At 40.0% G+C, this 20286-nt stretch overlaps 1 protein-coding gene across 1 annotated transcript in view; it reads left to right on the plus strand.

Moving 5' to 3' along the window:
* Positions 1–8017: 8017 nt before the first annotated feature.
* Positions 8018–20286, plus strand: part of GSAP (gamma-secretase activating protein) — a 40290-nt gene continuing 28021 nt past the window's right edge. Inside the window, exons 1-11 of the mRNA XM_088533179.1 lie at positions 8018–8111; positions 10383–10456; positions 14058–14114; positions 14812–14881; positions 15204–15260; positions 15365–15453; positions 15877–15946; positions 16848–16894; positions 17691–17795; positions 18707–18766; positions 19508–19551. Of these exons, the coding sequence (XP_088389305.1) occupies positions 8027–8111; positions 10383–10456; positions 14058–14114; positions 14812–14881; positions 15204–15260; positions 15365–15453; positions 15877–15946; positions 16848–16894; positions 17691–17795; positions 18707–18766; positions 19508–19551 (758 nt within the window). The 5' untranslated portion in view covers positions 8018–8026. The remainder of the gene's footprint in view (positions 8112–10382; positions 10457–14057; positions 14115–14811; positions 14882–15203; positions 15261–15364; positions 15454–15876; positions 15947–16847; positions 16895–17690; positions 17796–18706; positions 18767–19507; positions 19552–20286) is intronic.

Here is a 20286-nt window from a genome sequence, read left to right on the forward strand (position 1 = left end):
ATCAAGCTGAATAATCAAACAGCAGAATTAAGTACAAGGAAGTATTTTCTTCCACATTTATTAAACTTTGAAAGCAATTGTCATGGGATTTTTTGGATGCCAAAAGAACAAAAGGGTTCCAGATGTGTCTTAACCACCAAATTTGATAATCTGGAAGAGCAACAGCTGAAGGAAATGCCATATTACTTGTTTTATACATGCTTTCCCTTCCATCCATCACTAGCCACTGTCAGAGACAAGATGCTAATTAGATGTACCTCTGATGCGACCTATTATGACTGATCTGATTATATGCTTCATTTATTTTTTTTTCAGCAGAGAAAATTTCTTAAAATCATATTTTCCATGTAACGACAATATCACAACAACATAAAAATTACACAGTAAATAACACAGATGTTGATGCAAGCTGATAGATTTAAGATCAAGAACAGGCAGGAAGGATACGCAAAACAGCAGCTCATATGCTAAAACACAAACTTTCTAATTTAAATTATCTAATCATCTTGCAGCATCAGAAGTCTGTAGACTATCTAGAAAACTAACACTAAAGAAGAATCCTAGGCAGCACGAATGATAAGAACCTTTATTATAAGGTAACTTGGCTGACGCATTACCTAATGACAGATGTATAAAAGACCTAGATGAGCATGACATGAAACCTATGCAAGGGAGATGAGAATGATCCAGAGCATGGAAAGCATCTTGTTCAAAGACAGGTTTAAAGGATTAATTGTGCTTGCCTTAGAAAAGAGCACAGGAGACTTAAGATTGCTACAGGGAAGACAGAAAAGGAGTTTAAATTTAATTCAAAGTAATCAAATGATGGCAGTTCCTAAAATATTTTTCTTTATTGCTTTTCTCTTACTTCTCATGTAGTATATGTACTACATAATTAGATTGTGGGTCTTGCTCATCGTTGTATCATTGAGAGAAATTTTAAAAAAAGAATTGAACATTTTGATGAATTAAAAGAATATGCAGAGTCCTAATTAATCTGAATATTATCTAATATTAAATATTACACTTTGAGCCAAGAATAAATTTCTGACTGTCAGAGAACTAGAGAAGAATGAGGACTACAGGAAGGATCTGGAATCAGTGGAAGAGACGACTCAGATGCTACCCACTAAATAAAAGGAATGCAACTGAGGTGGAATGAAATGCAAGAATTTCATTTTGGAGTATCTATTGGATATGAGAGTATCTATCTATGCTTCGGAATACTTGAAAAATATGTGACAAATTGGCAATATTTTTGATTTACCAAAAATGTTCACAATGTTAGAGTTCAAAAAAAATTAAAAAATACATAAAAAACACACTCACTCACATGAACACACACACACAGTGTGCGGCTGGTAAAACTAGACCAACAAGTCATATAGATGGAGGAAAGTAAATGTTGATACATGCATGAAAACGTTGACTGTAAGGAATTCCTTCAACATCTCATAAACACATTTGACTCTACCTTTACAGTAACTTCTCAAGATGAAAGTTCCAGGCATCCCAGCAGACAGCTAACTGAAGACACGTGTTCAGTGCACACTGGTATTCAAAAGAACAAATAAAATACAGAAACTACAAAAAAAAACCACATGTCACCATACTGGTGTCATGTAAATCAAATATGTAATAAATATGCAGATGAATACAATAAAATATAGGGAAATATAAAGAATCTGTGAGAGTGTGAATGCAAAAAGTAGGAACTTAAAAGAGCTCCTAAAAAGCTGGACTCTTCCATTTTGAAATGGAAATGAAAAACATATGTAAAATAATATATGTCGGAAAAAGATATGTCAGATATACCTATTTATAAGCTTTTATAACAGAAAGTATCATTCGAACAAGCTGAAAGATCATAGATTGATGAGAGCATTTTTTGACATAGATTAAACATCTTGCTCCGGTTATGACAGGACATGAGCTCCTAGAAAAAAATCAGGATATATCAGAATGAAAAATAGAAACTTACGAGGGACAGCAGTGCTCACTAACAAGTGAGAGTAATAGATCTAGGTTTCCCTCCGATACTAGGCATTCCTCATATTTTCAGGTATAACATCCAACAGTACCCAAGGCTGAGCTTGCAGAGTAGCTAAATAACTGAGCTAACCCAGTATGCTGCTCCAATAATGTTGTTTTTGATTGACTGGTTCTTTCATGATTGTACAGTATTTTGAATAGTTATATTTATATGCTTTTATACATTCAGAAGATTTGGTTGTGGCTAGAAGGTGGGAATTATTTTAAAGAATGTAATTTGCCATTGATCAATTGAACTAGTGCAACTACCTCACAGTATTCCACTAAAAAAGGAAAAAGCTTTACTGACAAAAAACCAAAACCATGTTTAGTAATAACTGTTATGATTAGAACTTAGTAACTTCTTTCTTCTGAAAACCAAAGCACGTTCTTCCAAAATAAGGAGAATTCAATGTTTTCATCTGTAGCTATATAAAACTAATGCAGTTACACTCATTTTATCGTTGTGGTACCGAAAGCAGAACTCAGCTATGTACTTTTTCCCTCGGTTTTGTCTTCATAACATTGTAGCAATAATGCATGCATCTTTATGGCTTGATTCTGTGACATTTACTAAATCCCCTGAGCCAGGAACCAAGCTTATGAAACCAGACTCACGAGAGTCTATTTCCCAAGTCAGGCCAGTGAATAAAAGAGCCTCTCACGAGGAGGCCTATAAGAATAGACCACTTGGAGGCCAAGGTCAGTGGTGAGTTTTGGCTGAGTCAGGGTTGGAGGACAAGGCCCTTAAGAGTCCTATAAATAGTTCATTGTCGGAAGGGCTCAGATTGAATTCTGAGAGTATTTTGGAAAAAGAAGCCACTGTGTGACCAACGAAGTACACCTACCTGACCCTGCTTCCTAACGTGACAGTTGTTTGGAACTAACACATATAATAAATAGAAGATATTTTTAGAATGTGCCAGGGAAACGTATTCATATTTTGAAAGAAGAATGTGAATATTTTTAAAAATGTACTCCATCAAAGAATTGGTTGTTGCAACATACAAATGAAGTACGAAAAACCTAGTGATTTCTATTGATTCCAACGGAAATAGGAAATTAGGCAAATGATTCTAAGAATGGGATTTATTCACCTATATAACGTCATCCAGGAGCTGAGACCTTAACTCCTTCTATAGTCAGCTGAGAGAAGCAGGTGCCTCCAGGGACAAATAACGCCATGCTCAGGCTGGAGCTCGGGAGAAACTTAAAGCCAGCCAAAATGAGCAGCACCACTGACAGACGTGGTTTCCCCAGGGCTGTTTGGCCAGTGCTACTGGCTTTTGCCCACAGAATCTCATTTTTATTGGCACAAGCGTTTGATAAAATCGATGGGGAGCTGAGATAACTGAAAACACAGCCCACTCCCTTCTCCTTTCTCCCCTCAAGGTTATTTTTCAGTTGGATCAGATCTGTGATCTGGAAACTTTGCCGGTAGTGACTGGACAACTGGAGCAACACTGGGGAAATGTGAGTGAACACTTCTTCCAACCACTTAGTGAAAAGTATTTGTGAAACTATAGCCAAAGGCGCTGAATGAGCTGCTGTGTCTCCATACTGTGCTGTAGCCTTGCATTTTGGAAGCAAGCAATTGTCTATTTGCATTGTATTGAATTTTAAAATTAAAAACAAGACTATTAATATAAACACACAGAAAAAGTGAAGCAATTGGGACTGATCTGCTGATAAAATACATTACCACATCTAAAATAGTAGTGAATCTGCTGCAGGGTATTGATGGCATCCTCCTACAAGAAAAATGAAGCCGAAGCGAAAAGATCACAAAGGAAAAAGAGCAAGTTTCTAAACACTAAACTGTACTAACTAGTCTTAATGAGACTGTAGCTGGCAGAATAAACACAGAGCAGCTCGTTCCTCCAACGGCTGCCGACCCCGTGTGCGTTCACGTCGCCGCTCGCAGGGGTCATTCTGCGAAGGGAACGGAGGAGTCAGACACAGGAGCATGGGGAGAGAGCTCATGGGAATCAAAAGGCCACTCGGATCTCAGTCCCAGGTTTCCTCAGGTCCCATTCTGTTTCCCTCCCTCATTCTAAGGAGCGAATGAGGGAACCCTAGTTCTTTTAGCTGTCTCATTGACTTGAACGATGTTATTGACTTGGCTACGTTACAGACTTCAATGAAATTATTTAAAGATTAAGGTACAGCATGGGCACAAATAGCAAGGCAGATTTTTTTTTGTTAATAATTAAAAGACTATTTCCTAGGATTAATTATTAAACAAAACATAGAAAAACGCATCCGTGAGGCACTAGAACCTTTAACAGGGTGTTGAGTGACTTCAATGAAACTACTGTAGACATTACGTGGATATCTTCTGACTGAAGATATTGAATGAGTTTTTATTCTCATGCTTTGAAATAAAGGTATTTTTCTCTACGATGCTTGTAGCACAATCTTTATTTTTACTACCATATTAGTGATTCGTAGTTTCAAGGAAGGAAGGAAAGAAAGAAGGAAAGAAAGAAGGGAGGGAAGTGTAATTTGTCTTTTTTCTTTAAGAGCTTCAGTTTCACATCACCCCCTTGCAGCTTGCTCCATCTGGATCACCTGCAGGGCCTACACGCAGCTCCGCTCACACAGCTTTAGCCAGCTCAGCTCCCTCAGCGTGATAATCACAACGGAAATCTGGTCGTAAAAATAAAGGGAAATTCACAATTTGGTCTCACAGTGCAAGCAAGAAGGAACCAAGTGTCAGAAAAAATAAGAAATAACTGAATTATGACAATAATTTCACTGGACATAGTTAAGAACATGTAGCAAAGCTACTATAGCAAAGCTGCTATACAGTATCAAGAATACATCAGGCCCTCTATCTTAATTCAAAGGTTATGTAGGTTTTTCTTTAAATCCTTATAGCTTTTGCATCAAACTTTTGAGTATCTGGATTGAGGTTTTATTACATACTTTACTGAGTTATTACTTGAAGAGCACTGAATGAGCCAGCTTTGTGGTTTCTCTGGAATGCGTCGTGCTTCTAGGAATTCAACCTGGATCGTTGGGCCTGCATATACTGCCCATGATGTGCACGGCCAGACTCTCAGCTCAGGGAATCATGCGTGTTTATAACAATCCGTAAAATATACCTAGTACTTTTTATGGTCTTGAAGGAAGTGGATCTTGACGTTGAACATTAAAAGCGGACGTAAGAAAATAAAACCAGGAAAAAAACAATGGAAAAACAGGAAGGGAAGGAAGAACTATCCCAGTTAAAACTTGGATGCAATAAGCAGGCAAACAATTTGCTTTCTCTCAAGCATATTTTTTTCAGATGAGTGTAGGTATATTTATTTCTAAATGCAATGCAAGTAAAAATGACAGCAACAAGCACTCAAAAATAAGAAGTTGCCAGAAGAAACACTCTTTATACAATGTTTTAATATATAACAATATATAACAATATACAAATGATTTTTTTTAGGAAGAACTAAACCATGGATAATTACTCCATGGGATCAAAATGTCATTCTCACGCACTTCTCAAGGGGCATCCGCAGTGTTGGCACCTGGAAGAATCGCAAAGACTACCCCACTACTTGAACTGAAGAAGCTGGCAAAGATAGGGTCTTTTCTGGGAAAATAGCGCCTTTCTAACCATTTGCTGGACAACACAGAAACTCAGAAATTCTGACTTCAATTCTAGGAACACTGATTGACTTCAGTTCTACACAGGTATAAATCTTTATCTTTCCAGATGCCCCTTTTTCTCATTTTCTTCCTATTCCCTTCTATTTTGGCTACTTGCACCTTCAGCTCCTATTGGTCTGGTCTTCCCAACTTCTCAGTTGCTACTTCCATGTTTCTGTATCTCTGAACCATGATAATTATATATTATATCACCCCTGCCTCTATTTCTGCAGTCTCTTACTCTCCAAGGAAATTTTTGAGAGAGTTTCTCTTGCCTTGGCTTCAGGGACTAACGTCAGAGAAGCTGCCAAGTTCCCAGGATGGTTGAGTGCCCCTCTATCCTTGGAGTGTCAAGGGAGCATGTTTATTAACATCAGGTAATACATTCTGCATAGAAATCACAAAGAGCAGAGTCCTTAGCGTGAAAACACAGATGTAAGGGAAATTTTGGTAGCTACTTCCTCAATAAGAAAGGCTTTTCTTGCTATATGCTTGATTTTGAGTCTTTACTTGTACAAATTCTTAGAGCAGTTTTCCTGAATATGGATCCTGTGCCCACACCATGAGTACAGCATCTCCTCAAAACTCATTTGCTGCACAGCTACTAAGTAGCTTGCACCATATAAGAACATTTTCCATTTCCTTTAATCATGTTGACCGCCCTCAGCTCTATGACAAGCGGTTGCTCTGTCTCTGCAGCTCTGTCTGAAAAGCCCTTCACACACTGCGTAAGGCAGTGCAGGAGAAGGGCAGCATCATGCTCCTCAGCCTGCACACAGCAGTTCATCCATCAGTTACGTGGACTCGTTTTAAGAGAAAAGAGGCTCTGTAATAAGTGTCATGGTTGATTTTGAAACAAAAGACCAGTGACAGGTTGAATCTCTTTCCAAAATGCAGAGCCATCTCACTGGGCAGCAATATTTAATTTTCCCTATCTTCCTTTGGTATTTGGAGCCACTGCTGTTAGTGGTAGATGCTTCCCATTCCACGTTGTTTTTTATTTTACTTTAGGTGAATGTTAAATTCTATCAGTTGCCTCATCCTGGCCTTAGCTGTGCTCCATAGCTCCATAGGGCAAAGGAGGTCTTCTCCGCGTGAAAAAAATCCGTTTTGGAATATAATCAGTCATTTCCTTGGCTTAGTTTCCTTCCTCTGCTTGTCTCCAGTTGTGTCAACCCCAAACATTCCCAGCTATGAACAACACGTCTTAAGGAATGCCTCCATTTGGAACATTATCTCTGTTTTCTGAGTCCGAAACAAATATTCCACTCCCATCTTCAAGCTTTATTTCACAACAGTGAAAATGTGAGCTGAAATTCTTGCATAATCACTTGCTCCAAGGAGCTGTAAGAACGCTGTAAGAATTATGAAACTTGTGATAAAACCGTAAGAGCTGACGATGTGGCGCCCGAGGGGATGCATAGATCTGCCGCCCGTTTTGATCACAGACTTGCCTCACACCCGCACGATGCAAACGTATGGCCTTGAGTTCTGATTCTCATCGGGTCTCTGGATTGCTCCAAAGCTCAGCAAGGAAGGCAAAAAGCACGACACGATGTTATGTGTCAGAAATGCCCCTGCAGTGCTTCTGGTTTGGGTGTGTGCTGGTGCGTGCCCTACGTTTCTGCACTGCTGTCACCTGGCCGACACTGGGCACCTCATGCCATAAGGGATATCGCAATTGAAGGCAGGCTCTAGCTAGCCATGGATTGGGATCAATCAGTGGTGCAAATATTTTATAACAGTTAAAAAAAAAAAAAAAAAAAAAAAAAAAAAGAACTGGAAATACCCCAAGTGTTGCCCCCTTCTGTCGAAGACAGAGATCCCGAGGAGCAGAACGACGCCAGATCTGGCCTGAGGTCACTCTGCATGCAGGGGTGGCCGGACAAAGAAGCACGAACAGGGACACTCAGTCCATTTAACAGAAACGCAGAAATGTAGAAAGCAGCAAGTCTTTCCAGAACTCTGGAAAACAACTAACACTTCCAGGCCTTGGCGGTGCGTCAGGGCAGTGACAGGTGATTCGGCCCGTGTATTCGATGGCCGCCGCTGACCGCAGCCCGCGGGTCGGCGCCACCCGCGAGGCGGCTCCCCGGCCGCTCCGCTCCGCTCCGCTCCGGCCGGGCAGGGCGCGGGGAAGCCCCGCGCCGGCGGCGACACGCGCGAGCCGCCACCCCGCGGGAGCCGCCACCACGCGCGACCGCCCGCCCGCCCAATCCGCGCCGCCAGCGGCTGAGCGACACCCGCAGCACCCAATGGGCGCCCGGCGGGGGCGGGCGCAGCGGCGGCCGTGCCGCGGCCGGAGCGGGACCCGCGGCGCCTGTGCGCGGCCCGGGCGGAGGGCGCCATGTTGCTCCGCCTGGTCGCCGAGTTTGACCTGCAGCGGGACGTGGCGCCCTGGCTGGCGGCGCGGGGCTGGGCCGCGCCTCCAGGTAACGCTGCCCGCGGCCGGGCGGCGGGGCTGGGCTCCGGGACGCGGCCGCGCTCCTGTCCCGCCGCGCGTCGCTCGCTTCCGCCGCCGTTCGCACCTCGCGCTCCGGTTGCTTTCGGAAAGGGCTTTATTTCTGGGCTCGTTTCCTCCCTCACGCCGGTAATGAAAGGGCCTCCGCTTTCATCTTCGCGAAGGGTGCCTCAATTTAGACGGGGCCGTGGCTGCCGCGCCGCTGCGGGTCGGTCACCACAGCTCGCGCGTGTGGTCGGAAAAAGAGAATCACCCCAGTGTGTTTTGGGCTTTCTGCCTTCTTTTGTTTCTCTTTTGTCCCCCCTTTTGTTTTATTCTCAGCGGCAAAGCAGGTGGGTTGGTTCTGCTTTCCCGAAAGCTGGTGGAAACCTTGGTCTATGAAAATAGAAGCGGATGGTTCTGTCATCGCTCCTGCGTACAAGCAGAGGGAGATGGAGGCGCCGTGTGATGAGCTTGGAGCCCCAAGTCCTTTGACTTCTTCTAATTAGCTCGAGAATGTAGTCAGCCTCCCTCCTTAAAGGGCTGCTCTCAGATAGCTTCATAAGAAGGTGGTTTGATGTAAATCAGAAAGGATGAGCCCTTTTAATGAATGAAGCTCTGTGCCAGTACTTTAGTTACCAAATCCATCCTTTAAATTATTTCACACACCCTAGATAATTTGCTGAATACCTGTTTGTTGTTGTTGTCTCCACTGAGGGATCTGAAGACAAAATTCTGAAATTCTGCACAAATAATCATTTCGTCAGGGATTTATGCCATAGAGATATTAAAATAGTGCTGCCTACTGTGTGTAGAAAACAGACAATTGTTATAAGCTTTTAAAATGTAGTACAGACTCTTTGTACAATCACTGTACCAGATCCTGTAGCTTTAGCATACTTAGGGTTGGAAGGGGCAGCAAAATTGCTGCCTTGCATCTCAATTTCTGCCTGTGGATATTGGCTTTTTCTCCCACCCAGTGGAGTGCATGATGTATTAGACTACTGCAAAATCATTGATTTGGTTCTAATGGAACATGAAGCCAGAAGGTAGGAATCTGTAAACTTAAAAAACAAGACAATCTTCCCCCCCCCCCCCCCCCAAAAAAAAAAAACAACCTCATGCACACAGAAAGAAGTAATTTTTAGGACTTATGATGTCTTTGTGTGCATGATTTCAGATGTTAGTTATTATTTTCCTGTTGAAAGCACTGCGTAGTGTGTGAGAATTTCTCATGGCCTCAGAGCTAGGAGTAGTTACGGGGGGTTGGTCTGAGCCACGGAGGAGAGGAAGAAGTTGTAATTCTGTATCCAGTGTTTTACTGCTGGGCTTTCCGAGGGCGGAGGTGATCCATGCTTCCTCTTTTGCTCCATGTTCTCACTGATTAGTGACGTGAAAATCATCTCAGTGACATGACAGCGTGATCAGTGATATGAAAATCATCTCAGTAACATGGAACTTTTGAGCGTGGTAGAGAAGTTAAGTATCATGGAAGCTTCTTGTGAGACCTTTGCTTTGGACAAGTTCTTCAAGCTTGTAATATCCAACTCTGTGAAACCAAGTATCCCATTTCCTCCTCCTATCTGCACCTTGTGATAATTGCAGAGTAAATAGGGTCAGGCTTGACTAAATTATCAAGAGTTGTAGAGAGTATTTTTCTTCATATTTATTGAAACAGAAGTTCCCTTTATTTTAAAATTATGATCAAGCATACAGCTGTCAAGCATAAAGACAAAATTTTGTGCCTTAGTCACTTTTCTATCTGAGATAAATAATGTTTTGGTTACTGCAGTGATTAGAAAACAGAAAAGCAGCATCAGGAAAGCATGCCTTTTTAATGTCAAGTAGAATGTTCATTTCTCCTCTCAGTGATTCCCTTTACTTTTCATTCTGTGCATCTTTATCCAGATGTGTTCATTTGATGTTCATCTTACCTTCCTAATCACCTATTTTCCTTTTAACCCTACTTTTTCATTCATGTCTTCCTTCATATTTGGAACTGTACTATGTCTTGTCTTGTGTTGCTTAATTTAAAAACATGTTTTTCTGTGTGCTTTATCTATTTTATTTTGAATTTTATCAGAATTAAGAGATAGTGTAAGAAATAGTCTTTCCCTTTCAAGAAGGGAGTGATTTTTGGCATGTATAGGCAGGTATTTGTATGTAAAAAAAAGTATTTAGCATATTTGCTTTAATTGTGCATAATTGCATGATGAGCTAACGCAAATCATAATCCTGTGCCTTTTAATATGTATCATTTCAGATACTTCTGAGAATTCATCAGCGCTCTATGTTGTAAACGTTGAAAGAAATGGAAACATTATTTATACCTGGAAGGTAAGTAAGCCTCAGAACTTAATAAAAACGTACAAGAGAATAACACTACATCTGTGTCTCTGTTTAACTGAGTCCTTGTACTTGCATTTTTTTTCCTAATGAGACTTAAAACTTGAAAAACCTGACTGATTATAGCCTGGGCAGGTGGGAAAGTATCTGTCTCTACTTCAGGCACAGGAGAAGGATGATGAAATGGAAAGTGAGGTACTGACTTGACTAAAGTCTGTAAGATTTTTGCTATTGATTTTTCTGGAAAATGGACAAGCCCATTCTTCAATTCAATAAACAGACTTGCTTGAGAAATTCTCACAGTGAAAGAAGGTGCTACTTACGTAGAATTTATTTGTTACTACTCACTGCTTTAATTAAACATGTGTATTCCTACTAATAGGTATTTTGACATGCAAGTACATTGAAGTAGCTTTAGCTTATTTAATATCTTGAAGCTAGTCTCTTTAGACAGAGGATTATGCTCTCTGTGGTAGAGTTTTTTGTTGACTGTCATGTAATTCCAAGAAATTTCCAGCTGATTTGGGAAGGTTTCCTCTCCATGAAACAAGCTGGGGTTCTCTTCTGTATATCTGGGAGAAATCTGTAGATTCAGCTGGATTCTAGAGGATCACCTGAATCATGGGTTCTTGGACATTGTGAGTCTGAAGCAGTGAACTTCAGGGAAATAGGACTGTCTCCAGTTCTCCAGCAATACTAAAACTCTAGCTCTTTTAGGGTTAAGGCAACAGTGAGGCCTTTCTTCAAGTGATATTGTACTTCAACAGTGGGTGAATGTTTCCTTTTGCACAAACGTAGGAAAGGGAGCCTGTAAGAGACAACAGTAATCCTAAAAGCAATGCTAAAGAGTGTGTGAAGTTTTAGGCATTGCTCAAAACTTATGTGAGTTTCGGAAGTCATCTGCCCAGGTGCTAGCAGGAGATGTAGTGTCGCGTAGGTGCATCTCCAGCACCTACAGAGCTTCGCTCTGCTCTCATCTGGGGCTTCCGAGAGGAGAGCCCAGCTCCCCAGAGCGACGGTCGGTCTCGTGGACTGCAGCAGCGGGTGAGGTTTAGCTCTTGCTCATAGGTACCTACATGTGTATGGGGTGCCTGAGCTCCTGTTGTGTTGGGTGGGGGATCTGCTCGAAACGTGGTGAGGGTGGAGGATGAGCCATGTACCCGCTCTGGGAGGAGGTGTGTGGAGCAGGGGGTGCACAGCTGGCTCACTAGGTTCATTGGCTGAAGTGGGCTTAGCCCTGCGGATTGGTGGGTTTTAACCTCCTAAATCCAGTTGCCTGAATCTGGGGGTAGAGCTCACATAAGCAGTCAATGAAAATGTGCATCGGAGTTTCCCCTTCCTAGTGCTAGGAATCCAGTGACTTCAGCCTCTGTGGTGGGAGTGGCTGGATGACAAAGCCTGGGAACTGGAAGGAGCAAAATGCAGAGTTCTTCTGTGTGGTCTTTTTGCCTCTCAAATAATGTCTTGAGGTAGATAGAGCTGCCTTTTTTTTTTTTTTTTTCTTTCCTCACCTTCTCTTGTTCTCTTACCATTAGGAAGTGTCCGATCTAGTTCGTGAGTCAGCATGCAGCAGAATGAGCATCTAGACATCTAGATTCTCTATAACAAAGGATACTTGCTGACTCTCATTTCTTCCTCCCTTCTCTTGCTCCCTTCCCTCCCTCCTTTCTCTCTTATACTGGAAGTGTATGTGGGTGATTGGCTTTTTATGTGTGCTGTGGGCAAACTGGAAAATACTTCCTGGAGTGTTCTCACAACAAACAAATGTGTTTTGGGGTGGTGTTACAATAAATATACGATCTGTTTTCTGGAGAGAAGTAGTTCATAGTGGTTCAGTAAAGATTCTGCTCCTCAGGTGAAGGTACCTGCTTAGATGCTGTTGATGTCAGTGGGAATCAATATATTCACGCTTACTTACCTGCATGATAAGAAGATTTTTATATGTCTGCATCAAAGCTCATTTGAGGCTTTTGTCCACTTCAGCAAAAATTATACCATATATTGAGAGGATTGTGTTTTAACACTTTACCATGGACTTACAGAACAAGGATTCAACCAAACATTTCCTTTTCTGAAACAGTCCATTAACAATGTGTGGATCTAGTTCTGTTATTCCTGCAAACTTTTGAAAGAGGTGTAGTCAAGCCAGTTTATACAGAAAGGAAAAGAGGCTTGTTATCTATGCATCTTTGGGAATGGCAGGTAGCTTTAGGCCCCAGTTTGACAATAACTCTTAAAAAAAATTGTCCTAAAATATAAGTATTTTCTGTGCTTTGCTATTCTAATCTGTTAATGCACATCATAACACTGAAGTTTATCGAGGGAAAAAGGTTTCTTCAAGTGCCTGCAGCTAGTCCTTCTGCTTCTCTAAACGTGCTTTGGAGAAATCAGTATTATGGTAATTACTGCTTCTAACAAAATAGACTGCTAACAGCAGTTCTATCAGTCTCTCTGTTTTTTCTTCCCCTTTACTATAACCTTTTTGTAATTAATGAGCTACTGCTTTTGTAAGGCACACCTATTTCTATCAACTCGTTTCAACTTTGTAGCAGCCAGCTTTCACAGTGATATTAGTGAGGATAGTACACAAACAAGGACGGAAACTAAAATGAGCCCTACTGGCTTTTGTCCTAATACACACAAATGGGAAGCAAACTCTTTTTTTTTTTTCTGCTAAATAGAAAAAAAAATCAAATGCATTCTGTTAGAAATCAGGGGAAAGGGAGGAATGAACTTTTTCAAGATTGTTTTAGAGCATTGCATGGTACTTTAGATTATTTGTTATATTTCATGACATTGAGAGTTTGTGTAAGGGAAGACTTTCAGCTTTAATTCAGAAACAGTATATGCTGGAAAATGAGTTTAAAACAAACAAAAAAAAGTTTGAAAATTTACAGCATGTTAAAAATCAGCACTAAGAAATATTTTCATTCATATAGACATAGAAGTACCTTGAACAATGATTGTATGTTACCATCAACCAGCTGAAAAGGGTGCGTGTTATTTTTGTTTTCAAAGGCAACAAGTTAATGGTATCATTTGAGCCTGTGAAAGTTCAGCCTTCAAACAACAGCTTCCTACAGCAGAGCTGAAATAATTTCCCAGCCTGCAGTCATGTCCCTGGGAGCCAAGTTGATATTTGTGCTTCCATTTCAGAGCGTTGACCTGCTGGGTCTGAGAGGTTTGGGATATTAGCCATAAATCTTCATGGAGACCAGCATTACACCCCGCTTCCTGTTGTACACAGATATTTCTTCCTTGCCACATTGCCCTCGTAGCAAATGGTTTATAAGCCAAGTGAGAGAGAGGCACGTGGCTTATGACATAGTTTGTGGGCAGTGGGCTGGCTGCATTTCAGCTTTGTCCCATGTGTTCCTAAAAAAATAACAAAAAATACACTTTATTTCCTTGCTTGCCTCCCTTTCTTGGAATTAGGGTAAGGAACTCCTTATATGGCAGCACAGGGAAGTGTGTGTGGATGTGTGTCAGTTAAAAGGGTGGGAGGGAGCACAAGGAAGGGGTAGGACATAAGAATCAGTGTTTAACTCTGTGTTTATGTACATTACCACTGTTTACATGTTTTCCTCTATAGGGAAGTCAGAGAAATACCTACATTGGACTGTATGATCGTCAAACTAAACAAAATGAGGTAGGTGAGAACAATATCAGACATCTACCTGATGAGGATGGTGCTTCAGGACTGTAGACTTGGATGCTGTAAAAGCAGTGTATTATATTTCTAGCAAGTATTTGTTTGTTTTAAGCAGAGCAGAGGCCTAGAAGGCATTCAGTGACGCTTGGTGGTATTAAGATGTAGAGCGTTATAGAACATCTGAATGACATAGAGTCATATCTGCAATCTTTATTTGAGAATAAGTAACAATCTCTTTCTTTTCCCTTGCTCCTTGCATTGACCTGTGTCCAGGAAAAGTATTTTTTTCCTCTCTCTATTTGGTGCTTCCGTATGTTTAAAAAAAAGTTAAAATCTAACCTTCTAAACTTGAAACTTGAACACGCTGTGATTTGGTGGCAGGATCCGTGATGGGTAGGATTCTTTGCAGGCCTGCCCATAAGTGTATGAAAAAGGTGAAATCCTGTATTGATGTTGAGGTCTGTTGTGCAGATCCAGTGGCAAGATCTGAGACTCGAAAGAACCGGGAACAAATGAACAAATGAGGAAAAGAAGTGATAAAGCCCCTTTAAAATAAGATTTCTGGCCTTGGTGATGTTTGTTTGAAAAATAACAGCATGTTGGTCAGCCATGTTTCCCTAAGGAGGGATCATTAAATGGTTTCCTTTATAGAGTTTAAAAAATAATTGGTCATCATGAATGTTTTTCTCAATAGCACCTCTATATGTTTGAGAGAGATCTGCACATAATCAGTTGCTCGGTCAACAGTGAAAGGACATTATTAGGTAAATATGTTTTTTATCACTGTTTCTCTTGATGCTGTGGTAAAGGTGATTAATAGTTTGATACATTTGGGTCTAGTACTGCTTCAGTGTGTTTTGACCCGGGTGTTGCTCACAGCTTTCTATATGTTTTGGTGGGTGCATCACCAGTGTGCCTAGGTCTCATCCCCTCCTCTACTTATACATGTTCCCTATATAGGGGAGCTGCTGATGTTCCCTTAAAGTGCATGTTTTTGATAAGGTTTTTGATGTTTGCTCTCTTTAATGTTCACTAGGATTAATAACAAATCTGCACACTTACTGTGTATTTTTCTTTCTTGCTTAGCTGTCAGTTTCCGACAATATACAGAGGAAGAAAGAGTAAGTCGACTACTGCAGTCAGGTACTACAAGTGGATTGTTTGAAAATGTAGAGATCTTATACCCTTACTTTTGCTTTTGTCCTTTAATTTCTCTTTCAAAAACAAAACTCTTATTCTTTTTGCAGTATCCAAATATTTAACCTTGCTGATTGAAATTCATCCTATTAATAATGTGAGAGTCTTAAAGGCTGTGGATAGTTGTGTTCGAGTACAGGTAAGTTATTCACTTGATCTAAATATACACCTTTCCCAGTCGCTATATTAAAGGGAAAAGATGTTTGAATGCAGAAATACTTCATGTTATTTTGCAAGCTGATTTTACTGAGATTTTGCCCATGTAAATATAATCATACATATCTATATGACATAATAACATAAGCTTCATATAATGTTTATAAAGTAGAATATTTCTGTGACATGAAGGCTACTTTTTAATTTTCCTTTGATCTGTCTAAGCCTGCTTATAGTGATTGATGACTATTCTGTAGTAATAGCTACTGTTATTAATTGAATCTCATCAGTGTGCCTGACTTTATTAGAAATATGTAAATATCCAATTAAGTAAACAGATAGTTAATGTTCTAGATTAGTTTGTTAAGCAGAATCCTATTTTTTTATTGTAAAACTTTTTGTATAGTTTCTTTATCCAGATGAAGACAGAGGTACTTCTACAGAGAGTCGTCTCTTGCTGGCTTCCGAAGATAAATGTGAGTTGTTATTTTGAAAACATGTTTTCATTCTTTTACTTAAAGTAGTTTTGGCAAGCTTTTATGGCAAAAACAGTAAATAGTTCGTGGATTCATTAGTCAGCCTTCTGAATTTTTAATAAAACTAAATTAGATTTCTATAGCTACCTTATAAATACAGAGCAGGTCAATTGATTATTGACAAATGGATTCTGATTTAGCAGCATGCCAAGTGAGATAAGAATAGGACAAAAGTTCCTTGGATTCATAGGACTTTGAATATTCAAGAGTGAGTGTGGAGGTGGACACTTGCAAAAGGTAGTTTAATCCTCTTGCCTTTAGCTCTTATCACCTAAGATCATTCTTCCCATCTTTGAAGAGACCTATCTTTTCTGCTCAGCTAGAAGCCAACTTTCAGTTATTTGGAATTAGGTAGGCAGAGTTTTCATCTCAGTAGTCCATTAAAATTTTGTTTCAATCAGTGCCATTTGTAACATCTTAGGCAAATTTTGCACCCCGAACATAGGTAAGCTACCAAAAACTTCTAGGGGTTTTGCCTTGTCAGGGATTGCGAGGTCTTACTTGTGCTAGGAGGTGGAACATGACTAAGGTGTAGTCTGTATCATTAGCACAAAGCTCTGCAGGCTCTTTCATTGCAAGCAAGCACCTTGACTTGCTTCAGTGTTTCTGTTGGTGCCTTTCCTGACGCTGCTGGACAAGGGGACCGTGCCTAGTAGGCCTCCCTCTTTCGGGAAACGAGAAGTGCTCGAATAGGCACTTGCATTAATACATCACATATATATTTCCTTGTATACTGAGTTGATTTTGCTGGGTTTAGTGTGCTTTTATAGCACTCTGGGAGGTCAGGCATAATAAATGTATAGTTTTAAAAGCAGTATGTATGTATTTTTTTGTTTTAAAGATATTGAACAATTCAACATCCATGTTGTTGAAGAAGATCACAAAGTGGTAAGACTTTAAAAAATCTTGGGTTTTGAAGGTTTATGTTTTATCTGAAAAGTTAGAAATACCCATCTTCTGTAATGTTAACTGTTTTTGTAACTTTATACTCAGACATATATTAAAATATTGATAGTATGGCTTTTACACAACTTAAAGTTGTTCTAAAAACTTGTGTATCATGTAAAGCAAGTGACTTTCCTCCTAGATTATCGTTTTCTTTGCCTTAAAACGTGCCTAGGTCAAAAACACTTTTAGAAGTTAGGAGAAAACACAGCGTACGCTTATTTTTAAAGCATTCAAAAATATCCACAGAATTAAGTAACCTTTCTAACTCTGCCTTCTGCGATACAGCGTGTCTCACATAATTCCACTTCACAAATTTATTTTGAATGTTCTTACTTAAAATGCTTCTTTTTGTTAAGCATATGTCTAATGTAATAAAAAATTGTGTCATAAAGGACAGTGTTTCAGTTTATGCAAATAAATGTAGGTTTGAAAGGCTATGGTCCTGATTTTTAGACACTTGAAGTATTTTCATCTGTTTTTCTTGAAGTGTTTGGTTGTTTGTAAAGCAGGTGGGTTTTATGAAGTGGTCTGCAGTAGGGGAATAAAGAGGATCAGTGCAACCGAAGAATGAGATCATGTCCTCTTAAATAGAATTGGTCTGTGTTGGCATGGCGCAAAACATCCCTACATCTCTCAGAAGTTTATTTAAGCCATTCTGCAAATTTGAAACTACATAATTGTCATTCCAAAACCTTATTTGAATTTTAACACTTGGTCCTTTTACTTTTCCCTTTAGGTGATTCGAAACTCGGGTCAACTCGCAAGAGCCAGAGTTGCAGACGATCTCATTTGGGCCCAGTGGGATATGGTGGAGCAGAGACTCTTCTACATTGCTCCAAAGGTGAGGTGAAAGTCACGTTAGGGGTTCTGTCCTTGTGTGTCTCATGATGGGAAAGTTCAGAGCATGTGTGGTAATAGTGCTGTGGCTTTGAGTTTCATTGTAGCAATCTGTCTGTTAATACCTGAGCTAACCCAAACCAAGAGCCAGACTGGCTTTACTGCTGTCAGTGCATTAGGAATTGCAAGAGAACTGGTAGTTTTGGTGCTTCCTGTAATAGAGGGTGGGTTATGAGGACTTTCTTTTCTTTTTGCCTTTAAAAAAGCTTTTCTTATTCAAAGTGATCTAAATGTATGAAAAACTGGCATGAGTATATTGTCTGTGTTCTAGGGAGTGTAAATTGTATACAGATGCACTGAGTGCACCAACTGAGGGCAAGTTCTGGGCTAGGAGTGTTCATCCCTCCCTCTGTTCTTCTCACCCTAAGAGACTATCTGCATTTGCTGTATTCTGCATAAAAATGAAAATCAGCTTCCCTCACCTCTGTACGCTCATTTATTTCGGGTGGCTATTAGGAAGTAGAAACTGCAAGGGAGAATGGATTCCTGCTTTTTCTTTCCGAGATGCCCCTTATGAACAGACTGAAGTAAGATAGAGTTCCAGAAAACATTTTTAGACTTCTAGAATATTTTCGTGTGCGTGTGTGCATGAGAGACACATGCAACGCTGGGCTTCAAGGGAGAGCCCACGCAATTACCGATGACTGCCAGATAACGATCTGGGGCAGGAAGGAAGTATGTCATGCTGCTATTGTGGGGGGTTATATCTGGTTTTTAATTTGTCTTTTGTTCCCTTGCTGCACATTTGTTAGTGAAGTGCGTTGGCTGTGTAGAGGACTAGGGGATCTAGTCACTTCTCAGTCTGTGTGATATGCATTATATTTCATTAATTATAAAACATTCTCTTAATTCTAGGAATCAAGGAATACTTTAAAATGTGTCCAGTTTTATCCTGATGAAAATTTTAACTCAATAGTAAGTCATTAGTACTACATTATATGATGATGTTGAGATGGATGTAATTGTGTTCCAAGCAGTTATACTGAGATATTTTGTTCTTTTTTATTATGGGAAGGAACTTTTTGCAGAGGGAATGTGGTGGGATGTGGTGGGTTTTTTTTTTTTTGTGCCCCTTTTTTTTTGTCTTCTGTTTTTTTTATATATATTTATATTTTTTTCAAGAATATATCATATTGAGTTACAGTAAGGTAGCTTCAGTGGAATTGTACACATTCTCACCTGTAAGTTCATGATGTTACCCTGATCTTATACCCTTTAAGTACTTAAAAGCAGGGTTATCAAAATCACCAGATTTCTTTATCACAGGCTACTTTTGTACCACTTTTAAGTAAGGCAGCCAAGTGTATATTGGCAAGAAATCCAATGGAACATGTAAATTACAACTGTAATTGTGAGCATGAGCATATAATTGTGCTAGTTTTTTTCCTAGTGACTGAAATTTATTTTAATGCAAGAGGCTAAACATCCCACAATTATTCTTGTTTATATATTTTTAAACAAGCAAAAAAGTAGTAACTATTTAATGGTTTGGGGGAGGCTGTAAGGATTACAGGATGACAGATAAGCTTTACCTTTCTGTTTTAAAATGTTCAATCTGGTGAAATATGTGTGTTACACGTTTTACTGAATGAAATATTAGCCATAGGATTCTGCCTCACTGAATAACATAGGTATATTCTGTTTTGGGGTTAACAGCTGGAATCACACCTGGATATTTCTGTACATGACATGGAATTAAAGTAAGTTTTTGTGTGTGCAGGGGTATATTTTGTTGGGTTGCCTCTAATGCATAGTCTAACTTTTTATAAACTTCAGTACAGTTTAAGTCAGAAACACTTTGGATTTGCCTGTGCGGGACTGAAATATAAGACTAATTTAAGCACTCTGTCCATCTCTAGTTCCTCTCACTTTCATCAGGGTCAGCTGTAAAACTTAGCTGAATCCTTGACTACTTTCTGGGTGTCATTTTTGAAAATGATTTGGCTAAGAACTAGGTTAAACTATCCTTCTCTTCACCTTACTTACCAAAGTAAGGAAATTTGCTTGTCTCCTGTGCTGTCATGACTGTGCAGTGATTAATCTGTAGTGGTGGCTGCTAAATTTCTGCTCTGTTACTGTCAAGAGAAGCCCTCTATTTTTCGTTGCTGTTGCACATTTTAGCAGACAGTTAACCAGACCCCTAGATTGTTCCTGCCCACTATGCTCCTTTTCTTCAGCATGTTGTTTGCTGCACTTTCCAGGGGAGTTTCATTGGGTTTTGTCTGTGCCTGCTGTGCACTTGAGCTTGCTCAGATGTGCTGCATCTGAGCTCGCCTCCCTAAGGCTCCCTTGTAACTGAGGAAGATCTAGTCAGGATACTCTTACACTCATAACTAATCTCGTTTTCATCTATCTTCACTTGAACTTTAATTCTAAGGTGTCCATTTTCTATTCATTAAACACAGAGGGAGGCCAAAGCTGCTCGTTCAGGTATC

Source organism: Tinamus guttatus, unplaced genomic scaffold, assembly GCF_059628265.1.
Source record: "Tinamus guttatus ecotype Peru unplaced genomic scaffold, ASM5962826v1 Tinamus_guttatus_pri_ptg000489l, whole genome shotgun sequence".
In the NCBI taxonomy this organism is placed as follows: domain Eukaryota; kingdom Metazoa; phylum Chordata; class Aves; order Tinamiformes; family Tinamidae; genus Tinamus; species Tinamus guttatus.